Consider the following 20,843-nt stretch of genomic DNA (forward strand, 5'->3'; position numbering starts at 1 on the left):
TCCATTCCATTCTGCTCCAAAGCCCGTTCCTGTTTCTCCATAGTGACCAAGGAACAACCTCTCACGGAGGAGAACTTGGACAAAGGGGCTTTGGGATGCTTTGGAGCCAGAAGCAACAGAATCACAGAATGCCTTGATTTTCCTCTCTCACTTCTTTTCCAAATGGGTATACAGGCAGAAGCCAGATTTCAAAGGGTGCCAGCCAAGGGCTGTGGGAAGACCTTACAGATGGACTGCGTCTGATAAGAGAGGCTTCCCATGGCTACAGTCTCTCCAGAGACTAAACGGGCTTCTGGCGATTGCCACCTGTTAAATTCTAGTTAAGTAAGAAGTAAAATCATGGATTCCCAAAGTTGGAAGGGTACTCAGCCATCTAGGCCATTTCTATTTCGCAGTAGGGAAAACTGAGGAGTAGAAGGGAAGAATGCTGCCCAAAGCCATGGAGTAAGCAAATGGTTGAATCAAGAATGGAGTCAGCGTTATTTTTTTCCTGTCGTCACACACATGTTGTTCTGTTTGAGAGTCTGCAGAATTGATGCCTGGCACATAGTAGATGTTCAATACATGTGAGCTGGTAGAGGCAGCACTGGGGGTATGAGAAGTGGTACAGTAGCAAATTATAACAAACGCAGGATTTTAAAGTATTGATGTGCTTAATTTTTGTCTTTTGAGTATATGACCTTCACCCTAGTTTACCTTAGGCATCCATTTGCCTTGAGGTGGAGATGGGGGATGGGGAGGGAATCTGATGCAGAAGTCTGCAGGAAGTGTGACTCACGTATGTTCCCTGAGCGAATGATAGGTGGGTGGCGGTGGGTGGAGGGATGTCTATCCTGATGCTGGTCCTGGGACATTATAGCTGGTATGTGCTGGCACCTAGCATGACGATACCCTTGTCTGCGTAGTCACAGAGAATCTTGTGGGTCTCAAATATCGGTGAAAACATGGACCTTTCTCCCCCCTTAACTCTTCCTGGCCTTAAACACTGACTCTCTGTCATGTCCTCTACTTGGCTCCCTGGCCCAGCAGGCTACTCCCATCACTTACCCACTTACCATGGGTCAGGGCGGGCCCATGGCTATCAACTCCATGTCCCAGCCTCATGAAAACTGAAAAGTCTGAGAGACTCTGTCTGTCCAAGTATGCCACTCGAACCTCTTCAGTCATCCTGCCTGCGCAATGTATCCCAGGCCTTCCCAGCAGCAGCTTCCTTTTGGAAAAATACAGAAGTTGAGCAAAACTATCCTCTTTCCCCCCTTCGTGTTCCTTTCAATTTACTGAATCCCAAGTCCCCTCTCCAAACCCGTGGAGGGAGAATCAGGATACACATCTCATGACTCTGATGTTCTCTGTCGCTCTACTGCTTTTTCTGGGTACGAGAGAGGTGAGCTTTTATCATTTACTTTCCCTAGTTGAACCTCCCTTTGCAGGATGGTTAGCCTGCATTATAACCTTATTTTAAGTGTCAGATGCTGAGTGGTGATTCTTTCCATTATATAGTTTTTGTACTAATGGCTACCCTTAGTTCAAACAAATGGACATCTCAAGCCAATTGGGACCAAGGCCAGGTACTCTTCAAGGCAAAAGACAAAAATATTTTCAAATATTACCTTCATTACATTAGTCTGTGTGGTGGGTATTAAATAACAAACATCATAAAAACATTCAACAAGTGACAGAGCTATCAACACTCATAGACATATCTTCGCATGTCATCTGGAGAAAGAAAAGAGAAATCTTCCTGTCACCTGTTCCCAAACTGCATAAAGCCAATGACAATGTGAAGAACTTGGACAAAGGGGATTTTGGATGCTTTTGGTCACACCTTGAGTTGGGGGAACTTAGTTGTGGTCCATTTTTGCGTCTGCTCTAGAGCTTGATTATTAATTCACTCATCCATCCATCCATCCATCCATCCATCCATCCATCCATCCAAGGTGTATTGAGAATCTACGTGTCACAAAGTGTGCTAGGCACTGGGAATTCGAGAGTGACAGGGCACAAGCACAGACTAAATACAACAGTGGGCTCTATATGAAGGATGTAGCTGTTCAAGAGTTGGTAGTCACCTTCTCCAGTGGCCTTATCTCCAGTCTGGCTCCTTCCAGTTATGTGTCCATATAGACATTCTAGAGACCTTCTCAAAGGACACATGTGGTCATGCCATTCCCCAATCTTACAACCCTTTCATGATTCTCTATTGCTTAGGAGAAAAAGCCTACGCCTCTTTTCACATGCCCACCCCATTGCATGGTACCACTTAAGCCCCTCAAGGGGAAGCTTAAAGAGGGTTTCCCTGCACGAGCCATGGCTGGTTGGCGGAGGCTGGGGAGCTAAAGCTCCTGCCGAGAAACACTCTGGTCTTTTAGATAAGGTAGTTAAGATGGCTTCTACTTTTCTCCGGTAATTGTTTTCTTTTCTTGTTTAAAAAACTCCCTAACAGAAAGAACTACAGCCAGGGTTTGAGGAGAACCCACAAAACTACCTTTTCTTCGTGGCTTTTATCATCTTTGGCTCATTCTTTACTCTGAATCTCTTCATCGGTGTTATTATCGACAACTTCAACCAACAGCAGAAAAAGATAAGTATGGGGGTTGTTCTGATTTGGTGGTTTTACGTCTTCCCCAAAGGGCTTGGAAGGAACACAATGCTGATCTAGATTGTGGTGCAAAGCATCATCTGCATGGGAACAAAGCCACCTGGAGAAGATTCTTGGAGATATGGCTGAAAAGAGATTGAGGATAGCTGGTTTCTATTAAATCGCTGCTTTTATTCTCCACTCTACCCACCTACACAGAGGACATTGTTGAACCCCAACAGAAAAACACGTACTAGGATGAGTATTTATGACTCTACAGTCATATTTAAGTAACCTTTCAAGTGTACCTTGTAATCCAAGATAAAAAGAAGAACTCTCCTTTTCCAGCAAACTTGTGTCCTGGCTCCCAGCACGCAAGTCTCGGCAGATTTTGTGAACTTACTTGGAAACAAGTTGGTTGGGAAAGAGGCAGGGTTTTTTTAGGGAGATTTTTTTCGTCATGCATTGTAATAAACAGATGTGTATTCCTTTTTTCTGATTCTGTAATCTATAGGGGATGTTTAGTGAATGTGGAAAATAAAAGAAGACTAAAAAAATTTAATCGCCACTAAGGTGGTCACTAGATGATAACAGTTTTAGAGTAAGCCTCGTCAGTTACTTTCTCACTAAATATGTATTCCTTGTACATGGTTGAGATGACAGAATATTTTTAATTTTGTAGCACCCCCCTTGCCCATTAGTACTGAGCCCATGTGATGAAATCATCTCTATTGTGAGAATTTTCAGGGCTGAATTGCATCTCATATTATAGATAGATAGTAATTTATCTTAATCATTCCCTTCTTTTTTGGACATTGAGGTCATTTCTAAATTTCTTGCTCTTCTGAAACAATCGTGAACATTCTTGAAATTCTCTCTGTACCTGTGATTATTTTCTCAGGATAAGTTTCTAGCATTTAAGGCATTAAACATATATTGTCAAATAACCTTTCAGAAATGCTGTGCTCGGCGCTCCTTGCAACAGGATTGCAAGATATAAAAATGCCTGTTTGCTCTGTTCTCATCATTCGTATTTTTATAATTTTTCGTTTCCAGCTTGATGGGTAAAGGTGTTATCTCATTGTTTTATATTCATTTATTTAATCATTTGTGAGCTTATATATTTTTTCAGATTGATGGTTATATTTCTCCCTTTGTCTCTTTTCCAAATGGAAATTGTCATTTTTTCTTATGTTTTTATATATTAAGTCCAATTTGTGACTTGCTTCTTATATTTCTGTAATGACATTTTTGATTTGTAGGCATTTAGTATTTTTATGGTGCTGAACTCCCAATCTTGTCCTTTTTTGGCTTCTTCTCTTACATGTAGGAACTGAATCCCCAAATCCTAAAATCAGGTAACTAAATATTCACCTTTGGTTTTCTAACTGTTTTTATGGTTCTTTTCAACTTTTCTTCAACTCTTGTAATCTATCCAAAATGTAGACTGATACTGATTAGCTTTGTTACTTATTAAAAATATTTTTTTAATGTTTATTTTTGAGAGAGAGTGAGAGAGAGAGAGAGAGCAAGGGAGGGGCAGAGAGAGAGGGAGACCCAGAATCCGAAGCAGGCTCCAGGCTCCGAGCTGTCGGCACAGAGCCTGACGCGGGGCTCGAACCCACGAACCGTGCGTGAGATCATGACCTGAGCCGAAGTCAGACGTTTAACTGACTGAGCCTCCCAGGTGCCCCTGATTAGCCTTTAGTGACTTCGGGGAAAGTCACTCATTGTCCTTCTGTAAGTTTACTGCTGCTATTACTTGGAGGTGTGTGGTGTGGAGTCACCTCTGTTATATGCGGCTTGACTGCAGTCAATACTTACAATTTGGATGTCAAGGCCTTGTGATTTTAGATTTCAGCTTACATTTGAAATCACTGTTTTGATCAGGCCATGGCATTTCGTTTTATCTTTACTTTTTATTATAGAAGATTTCCAACATGCACAAGAGTCTACTAAAATGAACCTACACTACCCATCACCCAACATGTTTATTGATTTAAGAGCTTCTTTATGGGGGCGCTTGGGTGGCTCATTTGGTTAGGCGTTCGACTTCGGCTCAGGTCATGATCTCACTGTTCGTGAGTTCGAGCCCTGCGTCGGGCTCTGTGCGGACAGCTCAGAGCCTGGAACCTGCTTCAGGTTCTATTTTTTTCTCTCTCTCTCTGCCCCTCCCCCTGCTCATGCTCTGTCTCTCTTTCTCACTCAAAAGTGAATAAAGCATTTTTAAAAATTAAAAAAAAAAATCTTTATGGCATCTCTCCCCTTATCCAATCCTGCCACCAGGTTTTTCAACAGAGCAAATGACAGCACATCATTTCATCCACCGATATTTCAAGACATATCTCTTTTTAAACATAAACACAGTCCATGATCACACCTAAAAAGTTTAACATGAAATCTTTAAACTTGTCAAGTACCCAGTCAACATTCAGATTTCTTTGAGTCTTTCATTTTCTTAAAATATTTATCTTTCATCCTTTGATCAAGTGATCTTAAAGTTTGTTTCTTTTCAAATCAGGATTAAAATCAGGTCCTCCCGTTTGACAGCTTCCTTGCCATCTGGAATGACAAGATGTTCCAGGGCTAAGTGGTATCACTCCTGTGCCAGATCAAGAATCAGCCATTTCTCTAAGGAGTTCTGTTTGTTGTTTTTTTTTTTTTTTGTGGGGGGTGGGGTGGGGAGGTGGTACCCCAAGATCACAACCTGGAACGCTCATTGCCATTGCTTCTAGGATTTTTCAGTGGCCAGAGCTATTCACATTTAGAACTTCAAGGAAATGTACGTAGAAATAGGAATACTGGTCATTCAAGTTGAGAACTGTAAGGTTTTCACGTAACCTCTTCTCTGATAATAACTTGAATTAAATCTCTTCTTTCCCATGCTGAGAAAACCGATTCTCACGGGCACAGGAAATGATAGAATTAACATTTTCCATGATTACTCATTTTTGCTTTATACCCCAACACACACACAGGACAGTCTCAGAATAACAGCACTAATACATACTGTCATGATGCATATGATTACTGAAGACGCATATCTGCCAGGCATCCGGAGACAATCTGGTTAACTTCTAGGGCTGCATTTTTGTTTTTTACAAAAAAAAATTTATTTATTTTTTTACGGTGGTACAATATACATAACATAAAATTTACCACCTTAACCATTTTCCATGTACAGTTCAGGGGTATTAAGTACATTCATAATGTTGTGCAATCATCACCCCTACCCATCCCCACAACTCTTTTCATCTTGTAAAACCGAAACTCTGTACCTGTTCAACCCTGCCTCCCCATTTTCCTTCCCCCTCCCCCAGCCCTTGGCAACTACCGTTCTACTTCCTTTTGCTCTGAATTTGGCTGCTCTGAGTACCTCGTGTAAGTGGAATTATATGGCATTTGTCCGTTTGGGATGGACTTATTTCCCTCAGCATCGTGTCCTCAAGGTTCGTCCGCGCTGTAGCGTATGTCAGAATCTCCTTTTTTAAGGCTGAAGAATATTCCCCCGCGTATATATGCCGCATTTTGCCCAGCCACTCAGCTCTTGATGGACGGTGAGGCAACCTGGGTTGCTTCCACATTTTAGCTTTCGTGACCAGAGCTGCTGTGAACATCGGCGTGCAGATATCTCTGACTCGCGGTGGTGAGCATTTTTTTTTCATAGGCCTGTTGCCTATTTATATGGCTTCTTTAGACAAATGGCTAGTCGAGTCCTTTGCCAGTTTCTGAATTAGATCGCTTTATTTATTTATTTATTTATTTATTTATTTATTTAGAGTAGAGTGGACACATAATATCACATTACTTTCAGGTGTAGCACATAGTGATTTGCCAAGGTTATACATTACGGTGTGCTCACCACGGTGTGACTGCCATCTGTCACTCTTCAACATTATACGGTGTGCTCACCATGGTGTGACTGCCATCTGTCACTCTTCAACATTATTACAGTATCACTGCCTCTATTCCATATGCCGTGCCTTTTGTTCCCAGGACTTATTCCCTCCATAACGGGAAGCCTGTATCTCCCACTCCCCTTCCCCTATTTTGCCCACCCCCCCCTTCCCTCTGGCAATCATCACTTTGTTCTCTGTATTCTAGGTCTGATTCTGCTTCCTGTTTGTTTATCCGTTTGGTTTTTAGATTCCGCGTAGGCGTGAAATCATGTGGTATTTGTCTTTCTCAGTTTGACTTATTTTACTTAGCATAATACGCTCGAGACCCACCCAGGTGGTCACAAATGGCACAAACTCCTCCTTTTTTAATGGTCGCATAATATTGCACACCTGTGTGCCACATCTTCCCTTTTTTTTAATGTCTATTTATTTTTGAGGGAGAGAGGAAGAGAGAGAGAGAGCGCCCAGCATGGGCAGAGAGGGAGAGAGGGAGACAGAGGATCCAAAGCGGGTTCTGCACTGACAGCAGAGAGCCCGATGTGGGGCTCGGATTCATGAACCGTGAGATCATGACCTGAGCCAGATTCAGATGCTTAACCGACTGAGCCACCCAGGCACCTGCCCCTGTAGTACATCTTCCTTATCCATTCGTCTATCAGTAGATGCTTAGGTTTCTTCCAGGTCTTGGCTATTATAAATAATGCTACAATAAACATAGAGGTGTGTGCATCTTTTTAAGTTAGCGTTTTCATTTTCCCTTGGTAAATACCCAGGAGTAGAATTATTGGATCATATGCTATTTCTATTTTTAATGTTTTGGGGAACCTCCGTACTGTTTTCCACAGTGGCTGCACCATTTTGCATTCCTACCAACGTGCGTGAGGGCTCCTTTTTCTCCACATTCTTGTCAACACTCGTTCTTTCTTATCCTTTTTATTTTAGTCATTCTGACAGGTGTGAGGTGATATCTCACTGTGATTTTGATTTGCATCAAGATCCCAACAGTGATGTTGAGCCCTTTTTCATGTGTCTGTTGGCCATCTGTATGTCCTCTTTGGAAAAGTGTCTATTCAGGTCCCCTGTCCATTTTTTAATTGGGTTGTTGAGTTGTATAAGCTCTTTATATATTTTGGATATTTACCCTTACTGGATAAATCATTTGCAAAGGTCTTCTCCCATTTAGTAGGTTGCCTTTTTGTTTTGTTGATGGTTTTCTTCACCGTGCAAAAGTTTTTATTTTGATGTACTCCTGATAATTTATCTTTGCTTTTTTTTTCTCCTTGCCTCAGGAGACATCTAGAAAAATATTGACAAAAATATTACACTCATTCATGATAAAAACTCTTAACAAAGGGGATTTAGAAGGAAATACCTCAACATATTAAAGGCCATATACGAAAAGCCCACAGCTAACATCATACTCAGTGGAGGGGAAACTGAGAGCTTTTCCTCTAAGATCAGGAAGAAGACAAAGATGTTCACTCTTGGCACTTTTATTCAACATAATACTGGAAGTTCCAGCCATGGCAGTGAGACAAGAGAACAGGAATGAGTCATCCATATTGTTAAAGAAGTTAAATTGCCACTATTTGTAGATGACATGAAATGATACAAACAAAATCCTAAAGACTCTACCAAAAAACTACCAGAAGTAATAGATAAGTTCAGTAATTGTGCAGGACACAAAATTAATACCCACCAATTGGTAGCATTTTAATACACTAATAATGAAGTAACAGAAAGAGAAACTAAGGAAACAACTCCATTTACAATTACACTTAAAAGAATAAAATGCCTAGGAATAAATTTAATCACAGAGGTGAAAGACCTATACTCTGAAACCTATAAACATTGATGAAAGAAATCGAAGATGATACAAATGGAAAGATATTCCATGCTCATGGACTGGAAGAATTAATATTGTTAAAATGTCCATACTACCCAAAGCAATCTATGGATTCAATGCAATCCCCATCAAAATACCAACAGCATTTTTCACAGAACAAGAACAAATAACACGAAACCTTGTGTGGAACCACAAAAGACCCTGAAGAGTCGAAGCAATCTTGAGAAAGAAGAACAAAGCTGGAAGTATTGCAATTTCAGATTTTAAAATATGCTACAAAGCTGTAGTAATCAAAGCAGCATGGCACTGGGGCACAAATAGACACACAGACCAATGGAACAGGATGGAGAGCCCAGAAATAAACACATGCTTATCTGGTGAATTAATCTGTGACAAAGGAGGCAAGAATATACAATGGGTGAAAAACAGTCTCTTCAATAAGTGGCGTTGGGAAAACAGGACAGCTACGCGTAAAAGAATGAAACTGAACCACTTTCTAACACCATACCCCAAAATAAACTCAAAATGGATCAAAAACCTAAATGTGAGACTTAAAACTATAAAATTCTAGAAGAGAACACGGATAGTAATTTCTCTGACATTGGCTGTTTGGTTTTTTTGTTTTTAAGTTTTAGGAGTTTTCCATATATTCTGATTAATCCCTTATCAGATACATGATTTCTGATATATAAGGGGCACCTGGCTGGCTGACTCAGTGAAGCATGCGACTCTTGGTCTCGGGTTTGAGTTTGAGCCCCATGTTGGGTATAAATATTACTTAAAAATAAAATCATAGAGGGGCGCCTGGGTGGCTCAGTCGGTTGAGCGTCCGACTTCGGCTCAGGTCATGATCTCACGGTCCGTGAGTTCGAGCCCCACATCGGGCTCTGGGCTGACAGCTCAGAGCCTGGAGCCTGTTTCGGATTCTGTGTCTCCCTCTCTCTCTGCCCCTCCCCGTTCATGCTCTGTCTCTCTCTGTCTCAAACATAAATAAACATTAAAAAAAAATAATAATAAATAAAATAAAATAAAATAAAATCATAGAAAAATATGTATATGATATATACATATAAAAATATATATATATATATATATATATATATATATATATATATATTTCCCCCCATTCTGTGAGTTGCCTTTTGGCTCCACTGATAATGTCTTTTAATGTACAAAATTTAAAAATTTTCATGAAGTCCAATTTGTCTCTTTTTAATTTTGTTCTCTGTGCTTTTCACATCACATGCAAGAAATCATTGCCAAATCTAACGTTGTGAAGTTTTTGTCCTATGTTTTCTTCTAAGAGTTTTGTTGTTTTAGATCTTACCTTTATGTCTTTGATCTTTTTTGAGCTATTTTTTTTTGTGTGTGTGGTGTTAAGTAAGGATTTACCTTTATTCTTAGTGCTGGGAAAATTGGGGATAACCAGTTTCCCCAGCACCATTGCTGAAAACACTGCCATAAGGCTGTATATTTTTGGTCCACACTGGTAGTGGTGAAAATTCAAATCCCACACTGTCATCAAGGCAGGCCTGGATTCACAAATTATCAGGGAAGACTGGATTTTTACCCAGAGTCCGAACTAAGTTTCCTACTTCTCTTCCTCCACCAACAGACAGATTCTGATTTCTTCTTCACCCTTTCATTGGTAGCACTTGGGGAGTCCCAGATTCATGGAGGCATCTTGGCATAAGCCCACTGCCTTTTTTCCCTCATGACTCCCTTACACTTATTAAGGCCCAAGATTCTAGTTTTTACAGAGATTAGCAAATGCTCTTGGCCCACAATGGCTTCAAGCTAGTTTTCTACTCTCTGTCTTTTTTGATCACTATTGATTTTCAGACCCTGGAGATTTTCCTGTCTTTTGTGCCAGTTTAGCTGTACGTTTTAAAAGAATTTGTTCTGATTTACCCAGCATTTCTAGATATTTTACTCCCTCCCAAATTTTCCAGAAGCAGAAATTCTTGTTCATATTTCTATTCTTTCTTGCTCAATAGTGACATTTAAAGCTCTCTAGTTGTTATTGTTTTCTGAGAATTGGTCGGAACAAATCTTATGAAATCCTATTAATGGATGCATTTATACACTTATTCGGGAGAATTTTAATTGCCACTTCGTGAGAGTTTTTGTTTAAATGTTTGTTACTAGATTTTTGTTGCCCTGTGTTTGATTTATGAAACCTGAAATATATTCAGTTCTTGTAAAGATTCCATGGCTGTTTGCAAAGAGTAAGTAATCTTTGTTCACATTCTAAAAAGTAAAATATAGCTGATAAAAGTAACATTATTTCCTCGTTCCTTAATTTAAACCCTGTTACCTTTCAGCCTTCCCCTAGAGTCCCGCCTCTTTTGCTTCCCACTGGAATTTTAGGATGGAATGTAGTAGAACTTTGAAACTGTTTCTGAAAATTTAGAACTTGTTTCCAAAAAAAAAAAAAAATACTGTTAATGATAATTAGCTCTCATCTTCTCCATATACTTAGGTGGTGAAGATATTTTTATGACAGAAGAACAGAAGAAATACTATAATGCAATGAAAAAATTAGGATCCAAAAAACCTCAAAAGCCCATTCCGAGGCCTCTGGTGAGAGCAATTGATTTGTTCTAAACACATAGCTCTATTAAGTAGTCTTGAGCTCAGATGTCTACTGTGCCATTCTCCTTTATTTTCTAAGTTTACGCACATTATCTAAGAACTCCATAAAAACCCAGATACACTAGTGTCTTTAAGGAAATGAGACATTCAAATTCAATAATAAGAACTTGGGCAAAAAACCTTTCATTTGCTTTTTGGTAAGTGCACAATAGGTGTTTAGTATATGCTCATTGCAATGATGTGAACTTAACAGTTTAAATCTTTTTTTCTTTTTTAATTTTAAATTCCAGTGTAGTTAACGCACAGTGTTATATTAGTTTCAGGTGTAGAGTATAGTGATTCAACACTTCCGTACATCACTTGGTGATGATCGCGACAAGTGCACTCCCCCCTTTTTTTTTGTACGTTTATTTCTTAGAGAGAGAGAGAGAGAGAGAGAGAGAGAGAGAGAACACAAGTGGGGGAGGGGCAGAGAGAGAGAGGGGGAGAGAGAGAATCCCAAGCAGGCTCCACACTATCATTGCAGAACCCAACGCGGGGCTCAAACTCACGAACCGTGAGACGGTGATCTGAGCCGAAATCAAGAGGTGGACGCTTAACTGACTGAGCCACCCAGGCGCCCCGCGACAAGTGCACTCCTCAATCTTCATCACTTATATTTCCCCCCTCCCCCTACACAGCTCCCCCTGGTAATCCTCAGTGTGTTCTCTGCAGTTAAGAGTCTGTTTCTTGGTTTGTCTCTCTCTCTCTCTTTCTTTTTCCTCTCTTTGCTCGTTGGTTTTGTTTCTTAAATTCCCCACGCAAGTGTGATCCTATGGTGTTTGTCTTTCTCTGACTGACTTATTTCACTTGGCCCTAGCTCCCTCCATGTTGTTGCAAGTAGCAAAATTTCATTCTTTTTATGGCTGATATTCCATTGTGTATATCCATCTTTGCCCCTTCATTAGTTGATGGGCACTTGGGACTGTTCCCATAATTTGGCTATTGTAGATAGGCTGTTATAAATATCAGGGTGGATGTATCCCCCCAAATTAGTATTTTTATGTTCTTTGGGCAAATATCTAGGAGTGCGATTGTGGGACCTTAAGGTAGTTCTGCTTTTAAGTGTTTGAGGAACTCCATAGTGTTTTCCACAATGGCTGCCCCGGTTTGCATTCACACCAACAGGGCAAGAGGGTTCCTTTTTGTCCACGTCCTTACCAACACCTGTTGTTTCTTACGTTGTTAATTCGCCCACCGTGACAAGTGTGAGGTGATTTCTCCCTGTAGTTTTGACTAAATCTTGACCAGTTTAAAATGTATTTATACTATCCTTGACCGGTCTTTTCTGGTGTGAAGTCTAGGCCATGCCTACCGGCTTCCGCCTCACCAGCATTTACCACGAAGTTTCTGTGTCGGGAGTTGACACACCTTTTTCCGCAAAGGGTCAGATAGTAAATATTTCAGCCTTTGCGGGCCGCGTGGTCTCCACTCTGGCATTAGCACAAAGGCAGCCGTAGACAGTATTGAACTAATGGTCATAAAGCATGGCTGTGTTCTAGGGCAACTTGATTTATAGACACTGAAACTTGGATTTCTTTAATTTTCACATGCTGACATTTTATTTTTCTCGTGAGTTTTCCCCCAAACATTAAAAAAAATGTGACACCCATTCTGAGCTCCCAGGCGACACAAAAACCAACTGCGGGCCAGATCTGACCCCTGCTCTCTGTGAATCGTGCTTTCTCAGGTAGTCTGGGGCTGTCTCAGGCTTGCAGCTTGATTGAGGCTCTGGAATTGGGGCACACCAGATTAAAAAGGGATGGCTAGCCATAGTTAGCAGCTCTGACAAGTGAGTTTCAAGGTAGGGAGGGGGCTGAAAAGTTCAGGAAGGCAATATGGAAGAGGGGCTTGATATCTGCAGCATGTAGACGACATAGAGACTTTCACTCGAACACGAGACCCCAAATTATCAAAGGTATGTTTCGTTTACTGCTATTCCCGTGACGCAGAATAGAGCGTGGCACAGCATGTATTGTCCGTAACCATTGGCTGAGTGAGAGGTTATGTTCGAGGGTCCACACAGAGTCCACCCCACTAGGATTAAATATTTGCGTTGCGCTAAAAATACCTGTGAGTGTTCGGGCAAAGGGTTTAGAATTTATACCAGGAAGAATTTTTCACCGGGAGGTTAATGATGTAACTATATTTGAGGAGGTTGTCATTTGACCTCGAGCCAACAAAAAAGACAGAGAGAATTTTTATTCGCCCGTGGGTGTTGTGCAACCGCTGATTCGGGACTGGTTGGTCCTAGGTTTGAAATTAACTGGAAGACTCAAGAGACACAATATGTTCCCACGTATTTACCCGTCGACCTCATAAAGGGTATGAAGCAAGCAAGGCAGCACACAGCCAGACAGATGTTGCAAGGGCACAGATGCAGCTTCTAGGCCTTTCTGCTGCCCTGGGCATGCTAGGCTGCAAGCGCTGAGCTTCCGGTGGGCACGAGCTACTTTACCCCAGGGAAGCTGCCACCTCCGTGCTTGAACCATGTCTTATGGCGTTTGTGTCCCATGGATTGTCTGCGGGTAGGTGTCACCCCGTAACCCCCTGTGTAGCTGCAGCTTACCAGTCATAGCTTCACACCGAGCGATTCCAACAACCGAGTATCATTTCCCCAGTTAACGCATCACGTTTACGTTAACTTCTATGTTCCAGACAGCAGTCTTGCAAGAGGTAAATACATACTCCCCGATGTCCCTGAATTTAAGACTTTACATCAGCTGTTAGCACTTACCTTGCAACTTGACCTCCCTACTGACATTAAAAAAATTTTTTTTTAATGCTTATTTATTTTTGAGAGCGAGAGAGACAGAGCACAAGTGGGGGAGGGGCAGAGAGCGGGGGAGACACAGAATCCGAAGCAGGCTCCAGGCTCCGAGCTGTCAGCACAGAGCCCGACGTGGGGCTCGAACCCACAAACTGTGAAATCATGACCCGTGCTGAAGTCTGGCCCTCAACCGACTGAGCCACCCAGGCGCCCCTCCTACTGACTTTTTTTAATCTCTAAAATCTAAATATTATCTTTGGAACAGATGAATAACAATTGCATGGGGGGAAACTCTAACTGTTTTTACCTGAGCAGTGATGCATTTTCTTTTTAACAGTAGAGGAAGGGATCTGGAGTCATTTCTGATTCTTCCTGAACCATCCACACAGTGGCGGGGGGGGGGGGGGGGAGAGGGGGGCTCCATTACCGGTTTAAAAATGATACCGAGGTGCAGGATTCACTGTACATTCTAATGCTTTTTTGTACATGCAAATGCTTTTTTATATCTGCCAACTTAGCTACCTTGTATTCTTGATCTCCTCTGTTTGTCAGAGTTGAACTCTTAGGCCTAGGCTTACCCTCCCTCACTCTTAATTCTTGCCACTCACTGGGCTTCCCCGGACAGCGCCCTTTAAAGTACCTTTTCTCCAGTTCCTTTCTGACTTCCCAGATGCATTCTCCCATAGCAAATGCAATTGACTTTCAAGTTTCTCCTCCAGACTCCTTTAATGATTCGGGGACAAAATTTGGAAGACACCAACTTACGTGTAGTATCCCTCCAGTGCTGTCCCTAACCCCTCTTCTCATTGCTCTCGCCCTTCCTGACTGATACCGTTCACTCTCATGGTTTTAAGTCATGTCGGCACTGGTGCCCTTGAACTCCACATCTGCGTTCCAGCTCTGCACCTGAGCTCCGTACCCATACCGTTACCTGCCCAGGGCCCTCGGATGCCTCACTGGTGCCTCAAACTCAGTGTTCTCAGGACAGATCTTATCATCTCCCTCCGAAATTCCACATTGTCTGCTCTGTGGCTGGCCGACCGGTTCCACCAGCCTGAGATGATAGCCTCAGCTTATCATTTTCCCGCAGCCACCGCCATGAAAACACTCCTTCTGCATTTACTTCCCTCTTAGCTCTTCGACCTAAATGCTTATATCTCTCTCCACTATTACCACCACAAGCCACCATCATCTTTTGCCTGATTACCGTAACGGATGCTAGGGTTCTAACGATGATTCTTAGGGGTTTAGGAGTTTTCCAAGTAGACTGGCGTGTGTATATTTTGATTGGATGATAACATAAAATACCTTAACATATACATATATTATAAAACAATCAATTTATAGTCAAGCATAATTAGTGTCTGAGTTTGTGTTTAAGAATAGCTTTCCACTAAGAGCAAAGTAGTGCTTCACAGCCGTTAGATTACGGAAAATATAGTGGAATAGTTGAGTCATATCACTGCGTGTGGTGGGTTAGGTGTGCAAACTTGAGCTAGATAGAACCTGTACCAGAGCAACTGTGCATCGGATGGCCATCTGTGTACCAGCCAACTGTGCAAGTTCACCATCAGTAATAAAATGAAATCATTTTTCCATTTCTGTTTTTAGTAATCATTGCCTCACAATACCATTTACGTAGCCTTATTTTCAAGTGAGCCACATGTGGAAAATTGGCATTCAAGAACTGCTCGCATACAGGGTTTGGGTTAAGTACAAGGTCTGACTATTCTGAATTAATGAACGGAGCCTTGGGGATGTGAATTCCATTTTGTCCAGCATACTTATGTGAGCAGGTGTTATTGAAGTCAGAGTAAAGAAACAGATGAGGTATAGAGACCAAAGGTCATCTTTTTGTCATTAAATCCAACATGAGCTGTTCTATTTCAGCAAAACATCATCCATCATATCAAAGTTATGCTGTTACTAAGAATTTTTAATTTTTTGTGTTTTAAAATGGAATTAAAGCTGTAAGCCTACAGCTTAAAAGCAGTCATGTAATTAAATTTAAATGAACATGTATATGCAAGAATTTCTTGTTTAAAAAGGGTGTTCATTTTTCAAGAAACTGCTTTAATTGTAAGGGAGGACAAATTCTGTCGTGTGTGTCTTCCTTATGTACGTGACTTCGTTCTTACAATGCAAAATGATCTAAGATTTATTTTTTTTTCCCCCTCTCAGAATAAATGCCAGGGTCTCGCGTTCGACCTGGTCACAAACCAGGTCTTTGACGTCATCATCATCATCCTCATTTTCCTCAACATGGTTATCATGATGGCTGAATCAAATAACCATCCCGAAGACACAAAAGCCATCCTTGAGGATCTCAACCTGGCCTTTGTGGTCATCTTTACAATTGAGTGTCTCATCAAAATCTTTGCTTTGAGGCAATACTACTTTACCAATGGCTGGAACTTATTCGACTGTGTGATCGTGGTTCTCTCTATTGTTAGTAAGTAAAATCAGAAGCCAGAGGGGCCTTCATCTGAGAGCTAGAAGTAAATCCTATCATTTGGTAGCGTGTCCAGACTATCCGCAACGCAACAAATTAGGCTTAACGTGGATTCTGAAAAAATAGGTGTACTGATGCCATTCTCTCCTGGGAAGTTGCTAGGAGATACGGAGCAATTTTCATTCTCTTGACTGTTTACATGAGTGAAATAGAGAGTCCAATAAATGTGCGGATCCATTTATTCAGTGGAGAGAGACAAAGTTAAGATGACCTTAAAGTGTTTGTGGGGGTACCTGGTACAGTCACATAGTTGAGCCAAAGCTCTACCTTTCCTGTGCAACTATAAGCTCTCGTCAGCATCTTTTAGTTTGAAGGATTTGGCACTTAGTTCCCACGGTTTTCCTTAGTTCAAAATCCATGTGGATATCAGATCACAATTACTGTACCCCTGGGACATTCCTAGGCCCTCTCTCACCTCCTATACAGGGCCTCCATGGCTTCCAAATTGGGCTTCCAAGAGTGTGTCCTAAAGATAAGCAGAGCTTTCTCTTTATTCTGAATCCCACGTTAACCTAAACCACAGCATGAACGATGCTTGTCTCTACTGCTTGGACCCCATTCACCAACCAGCCTTACTCTATAATCAGTATATTTTTCTTAACATAAGCAGGATTACCTATAAGATTTATGGAAGAAGAATACAGAAAAAAAAAGAGCTGTTGCTGTATACCTTTTATAACACACATACATACACACACACATCAACTTTGAAATTAAATTCTTCATGGCTAAACCGTGAGAGTTAACACTCTGGGTTTTTGCAGTTTGCTTTTAACTAAACCGATAATTTGACTTTGTATAATTGTGTGCAACCACCCAGAGGCCATTCTCGTAGTTCAAAAAGCAATGAAGATAATGAAAACTGATTTCACAAGTGGGAGCTTTTGTGCTCCTTCAGAAAGGATGCGTTAAACAGATATGCGAGATCAAAATATTTTGGTTCCTATCACTACGGCAGCAATGCCGATGTTTCCAAGAACGAGAAAACGGTACCGATGATAGTCTGTTCTGGCTTCTAAGCCATGAAACTTATGTAGATAAAGTTTAGCAATAGATCCTTCCACACGCCTACGGTGAAATGGATCGCTTATCTTCGTCAATCAATTCCAATCCCAAGTCCCGGTGAAACTGACAGCAACAGCAAACCCAGAAAACTGTGGTAAGGATGGGTCTGGCACAGCCCTCGGAGAACTTGAAGAGCCCGTCCTCCAATATGTAGAGAGCAGCTCATTTATCCCACCCCTTACTGAGCTCCTTCCAGGCAGTGCCAGCCATTGTGTAGTTTGTGGGAATATCTCTTACTTCTGTCCTTGGAACAACCGCTAGGCAATTTGAACAGACCCCAGCAGAGCACTGTATCGCATTTTGCTCCAGTGGATGAGAAAATGCATGCGCTGAGCCAAATCCCACTCGCCGATGTGGGCAGCATTTTATCTGCCTTTGCCAGTAGATAGATATGCCACCCAACACTAAGCTTCTACGCTTTCTCAAGCTCTTTCCTAAGCTTTTAGATAAATACAAAATGAGTGCGAGTCAAAGTGAATCTCTCTAGGAGTTAACGAGGCAGGTGACGTATTGAGACTTACTCACCTTAAAGAGTCAGAAACCGAGAAATGAGCTGCACACCAAATCTCATGGTACACGGAATTGAGCTCAGATAAAGGACGGATTACTGTTGGCTCGATTAGTCAGAGAAATATTCGTGGAGGAGGTGGCCTTAAAGGGTGGACCTCCTCCAGTTGTTGCTAAATTGGAACTTAATAAATTCCACATCTACCAGCGTTGGCTGCAAAATTAACATGTGAATTTAACTTCATTGACACAACAGGGCAGTTGGTGAAGTAGATTATCCACCACTTCTCTTTAGTCATTAGGCGATAGCAGACAATTCGGGCTGCCCACCACCCCTAATGACCTCAGAGGACCCCCCAGAGCAAGACCAAGGCCATATCTACACAGGGTAAGCAGGTCCCAGCCGCTCTATAATATTTAGGCCAAAATGTGAGCTGTTTCAAATCCTGTATCATTTCCTTGCAGAGCAGGCGATGAGAGAACAGGATGACATTTTAGGGCAAATATTCAGCTGTTTGCGGAAACCTCTGCTCGAGATGCTCTTTTGGGGGGTGTCTACAGCAATACGGAAAGTATCTCCAGTCCCTCAAGCTTTTTGAGCAGACCCCAGGAGTCCTTCCTTGGGATGAGCATATTGACAAATATGAGACGCCCATGGCAGCTTCCGCCCAGATTTGAGCCTCCCAACACCTTCTCCCTCCAGCCCTGTCATCACCTGTAGCAGGCTGTGCTCACATTCCCCTACACAAATAGGAACTGGCCTTTTTAAGGAGTTTTGGGGTTAGGGTTTCCACAGTTTCTGATGACAGCTCAGGTTCAAGCCAACCTTCGGTAACAGACATTTCTCCCTGCGCTCTAATCTGAAGGACTCCATCCTTAGTTTATCTGTTTTCCATCTGTTTTCCACTTCCATTTCCAACAAATATGGGAAACTATTTATCCCGTGAATGACTTTCAATACCCGGCACAGAAAATGTACTTCGAGTGTATGAGATAACTCACAAAATAGCCTTTTATAAACTGCATTCTCTTTCCATTCCTTGGGTGCCTTCAATATTTTAGATCATCTCCTATTCCATCCAAAGTCCCATGTTAAAGTTGTACGGTGCTTGGAAACTATCTTCCAAGTTAAGGCACAGGTAGATATTGCCCTGATATTGGTAAGTGTGCGGTGCGTAAATTGCAAAGTACCGAGAAAAGTCGGTCACGCTAAGATTCCAAGGCAGGAGCGACAAGCTGGATCTGAAAGCAGTGTGCCTGCTGGAAATTAATCGACCTATCTCCTTCTCCTAAGGTGCCATGGTTTCTGCCTTGGAGAACCAGCAGCACATTCCCTTCCCTCCAACGCTCTTCAGAGTTGTGCGCTTGGCTCGGATTGGTCGGATCCTGAGACTTGTTCGGGCAGCACGAGGAATTAGAACCCTCCTTTTTGCTCTGATGATGTCCCTTCCCTCTCTATTCAACATCGGTCTTCTGCTTTTTCTGGTTATGTTTATCTATGCCATTTTTGGTATGAACTGCTTTTGCAAAGTGAAGGAAGGGTTTGGAATTGATGACATATTCAACTTCAAGACTTTTGTTGGCAGCATACTCTGTCTCTTCCAGATCACCACCTCGGCAGGCTGGGATGCCCTCCTCAGGCCCATGCTGCAATCAAACGATTCATGCAACCCCAACTTAGACAGCCGTCACCTCCCTGCCATAGCCATAGCCTACTTTGTTAGTTACATCATCATTTCCTTCCTCATTGTTGTCAACATGTACATTGCTGTGATCTTAGAGAACTTCAATACTGCCACTGAAGAAAGCGAGGACCCTTTGGGTGAAGATGACTTTGAAATATTCTATGAAGTCTGGGAAAAGTTTGACCCAGAAGCAACACAGTTTATCAAGTATCCTGCCCTTTCTGACTTTGCCGATGCCCTTCCTGAGCCTTTACGGGTGGCAAAGCCAAACAGATTTCAGTTCCTAATGATGGACTTGCCCATGGTGAGTGGAGATCGCCTCCACTGCCTGGATATTCTCTTCGCGTTCACCACCAGGGTACTTGGTGACTCCAGCGGCCTGGACAGCATGAAAGCAATGATGGAGGAGAAGTTCATGGAGGCCAACCCTTCCAAGAAGTTGTATGAACCCATAGTCACCACCACCAAGAGGAAGGAAGAGGAAAGATGTGCTGCTGTTATTCAAAAGGCCTTTCGAAAATACAAGCTGAAGATGTCCATGTGTGCCTTAGAAGACGGGCCTCGTTCACCACTCCAGACACTCTGCAATGGAGACCTCTCCAGCTCCGGGGTGGCCGAGGGCAAGGTCCACTACGACTGAGCCCCTACCTCCACCCTTACCTCACAGCCTCACCACCTTGCCTCCGGCCTCTCAGCTCCAGGGGTCCACAGCTCGGTGTGTGAACAAGCAACTGACTCCCCAAAATAGCCATCCCATTTCTTTTTCTGCCTAAAAGAAGTGATACGTCAATGTTTATTTCAAACGGTTCTTACAGAGATAGACGATAAGGCTGCCTGACTATGAACCACTGGCAGTATCTTAGCCAGGAAGACACTAGAAGGGCTGTAGAGGACACACCAATGTTAGGATTGAAACACAGTTCAAATCATGGAGAAAAAAAAGAATAAACAAAACAAAAACCACATTAAAACTGTAGATGGTGTTTTTCCATATTGTTTCTAAGCACATTGTTCAATACCTTTGTTCCGTGTTTTCCCCAATGCAAGTATGTGGCTTATCCCATATAACTCCTTTGCATGCTGAGTAAAAATTCAAAACCTGCCAATAAATAAATAACCTATTGCAGATACTTTTTTACCAGCCATTAGTATTTTGGTTTTGTTTTGAACCTAAGGCATGATCTCGACTTCTCAGTTCCCACCCTATCTTTCACCAGCTGCAATCTCCGTTATATACATTTCGAAAAAATAAATAAACAAATGAGACTTTTAGTTGGCCTTTCATTCAGATGGCACACTGAAAAAACATCTTGTTTGGCGGTTGTCTAAGGAGTCATTTAAAAGTGG

The 20,843-nt window shown here is 42.0% G+C and overlaps 1 protein-coding gene across 1 annotated transcript in view; it reads left to right on the forward strand.

Moving 5' to 3' along the window:
• The window catches only part of SCN11A (sodium voltage-gated channel alpha subunit 11), an 85,301-nt gene extending 64,834 nt beyond the window's left edge, over nucleotides 1-20,467 (forward strand). The window contains exons 23-26 of the mRNA XM_078432477.2: nucleotides 2,444-2,585; nucleotides 10,806-10,906; nucleotides 15,909-16,179; nucleotides 19,106-20,467. Coding sequence (XP_078288603.1) covers nucleotides 2,444-2,585; nucleotides 10,806-10,906; nucleotides 15,909-16,179; nucleotides 19,106-20,136 — 1,545 coding nt within the window. The 3' untranslated portion in view covers nucleotides 20,137-20,467. The remainder of the gene's footprint in view (nucleotides 1-2,443; nucleotides 2,586-10,805; nucleotides 10,907-15,908; nucleotides 16,180-19,105) is intronic.
• Nucleotides 20,468-20,843: the final 376 nt, after the last annotated feature.

This window comes from Panthera onca, chromosome C2 (assembly GCF_046562875.1).
Source record: "Panthera onca isolate mPanOnc1 chromosome C2, mPanOnc1 haplotype 2, whole genome shotgun sequence".
NCBI classification, from domain to species: domain Eukaryota; kingdom Metazoa; phylum Chordata; class Mammalia; order Carnivora; family Felidae; genus Panthera; species Panthera onca.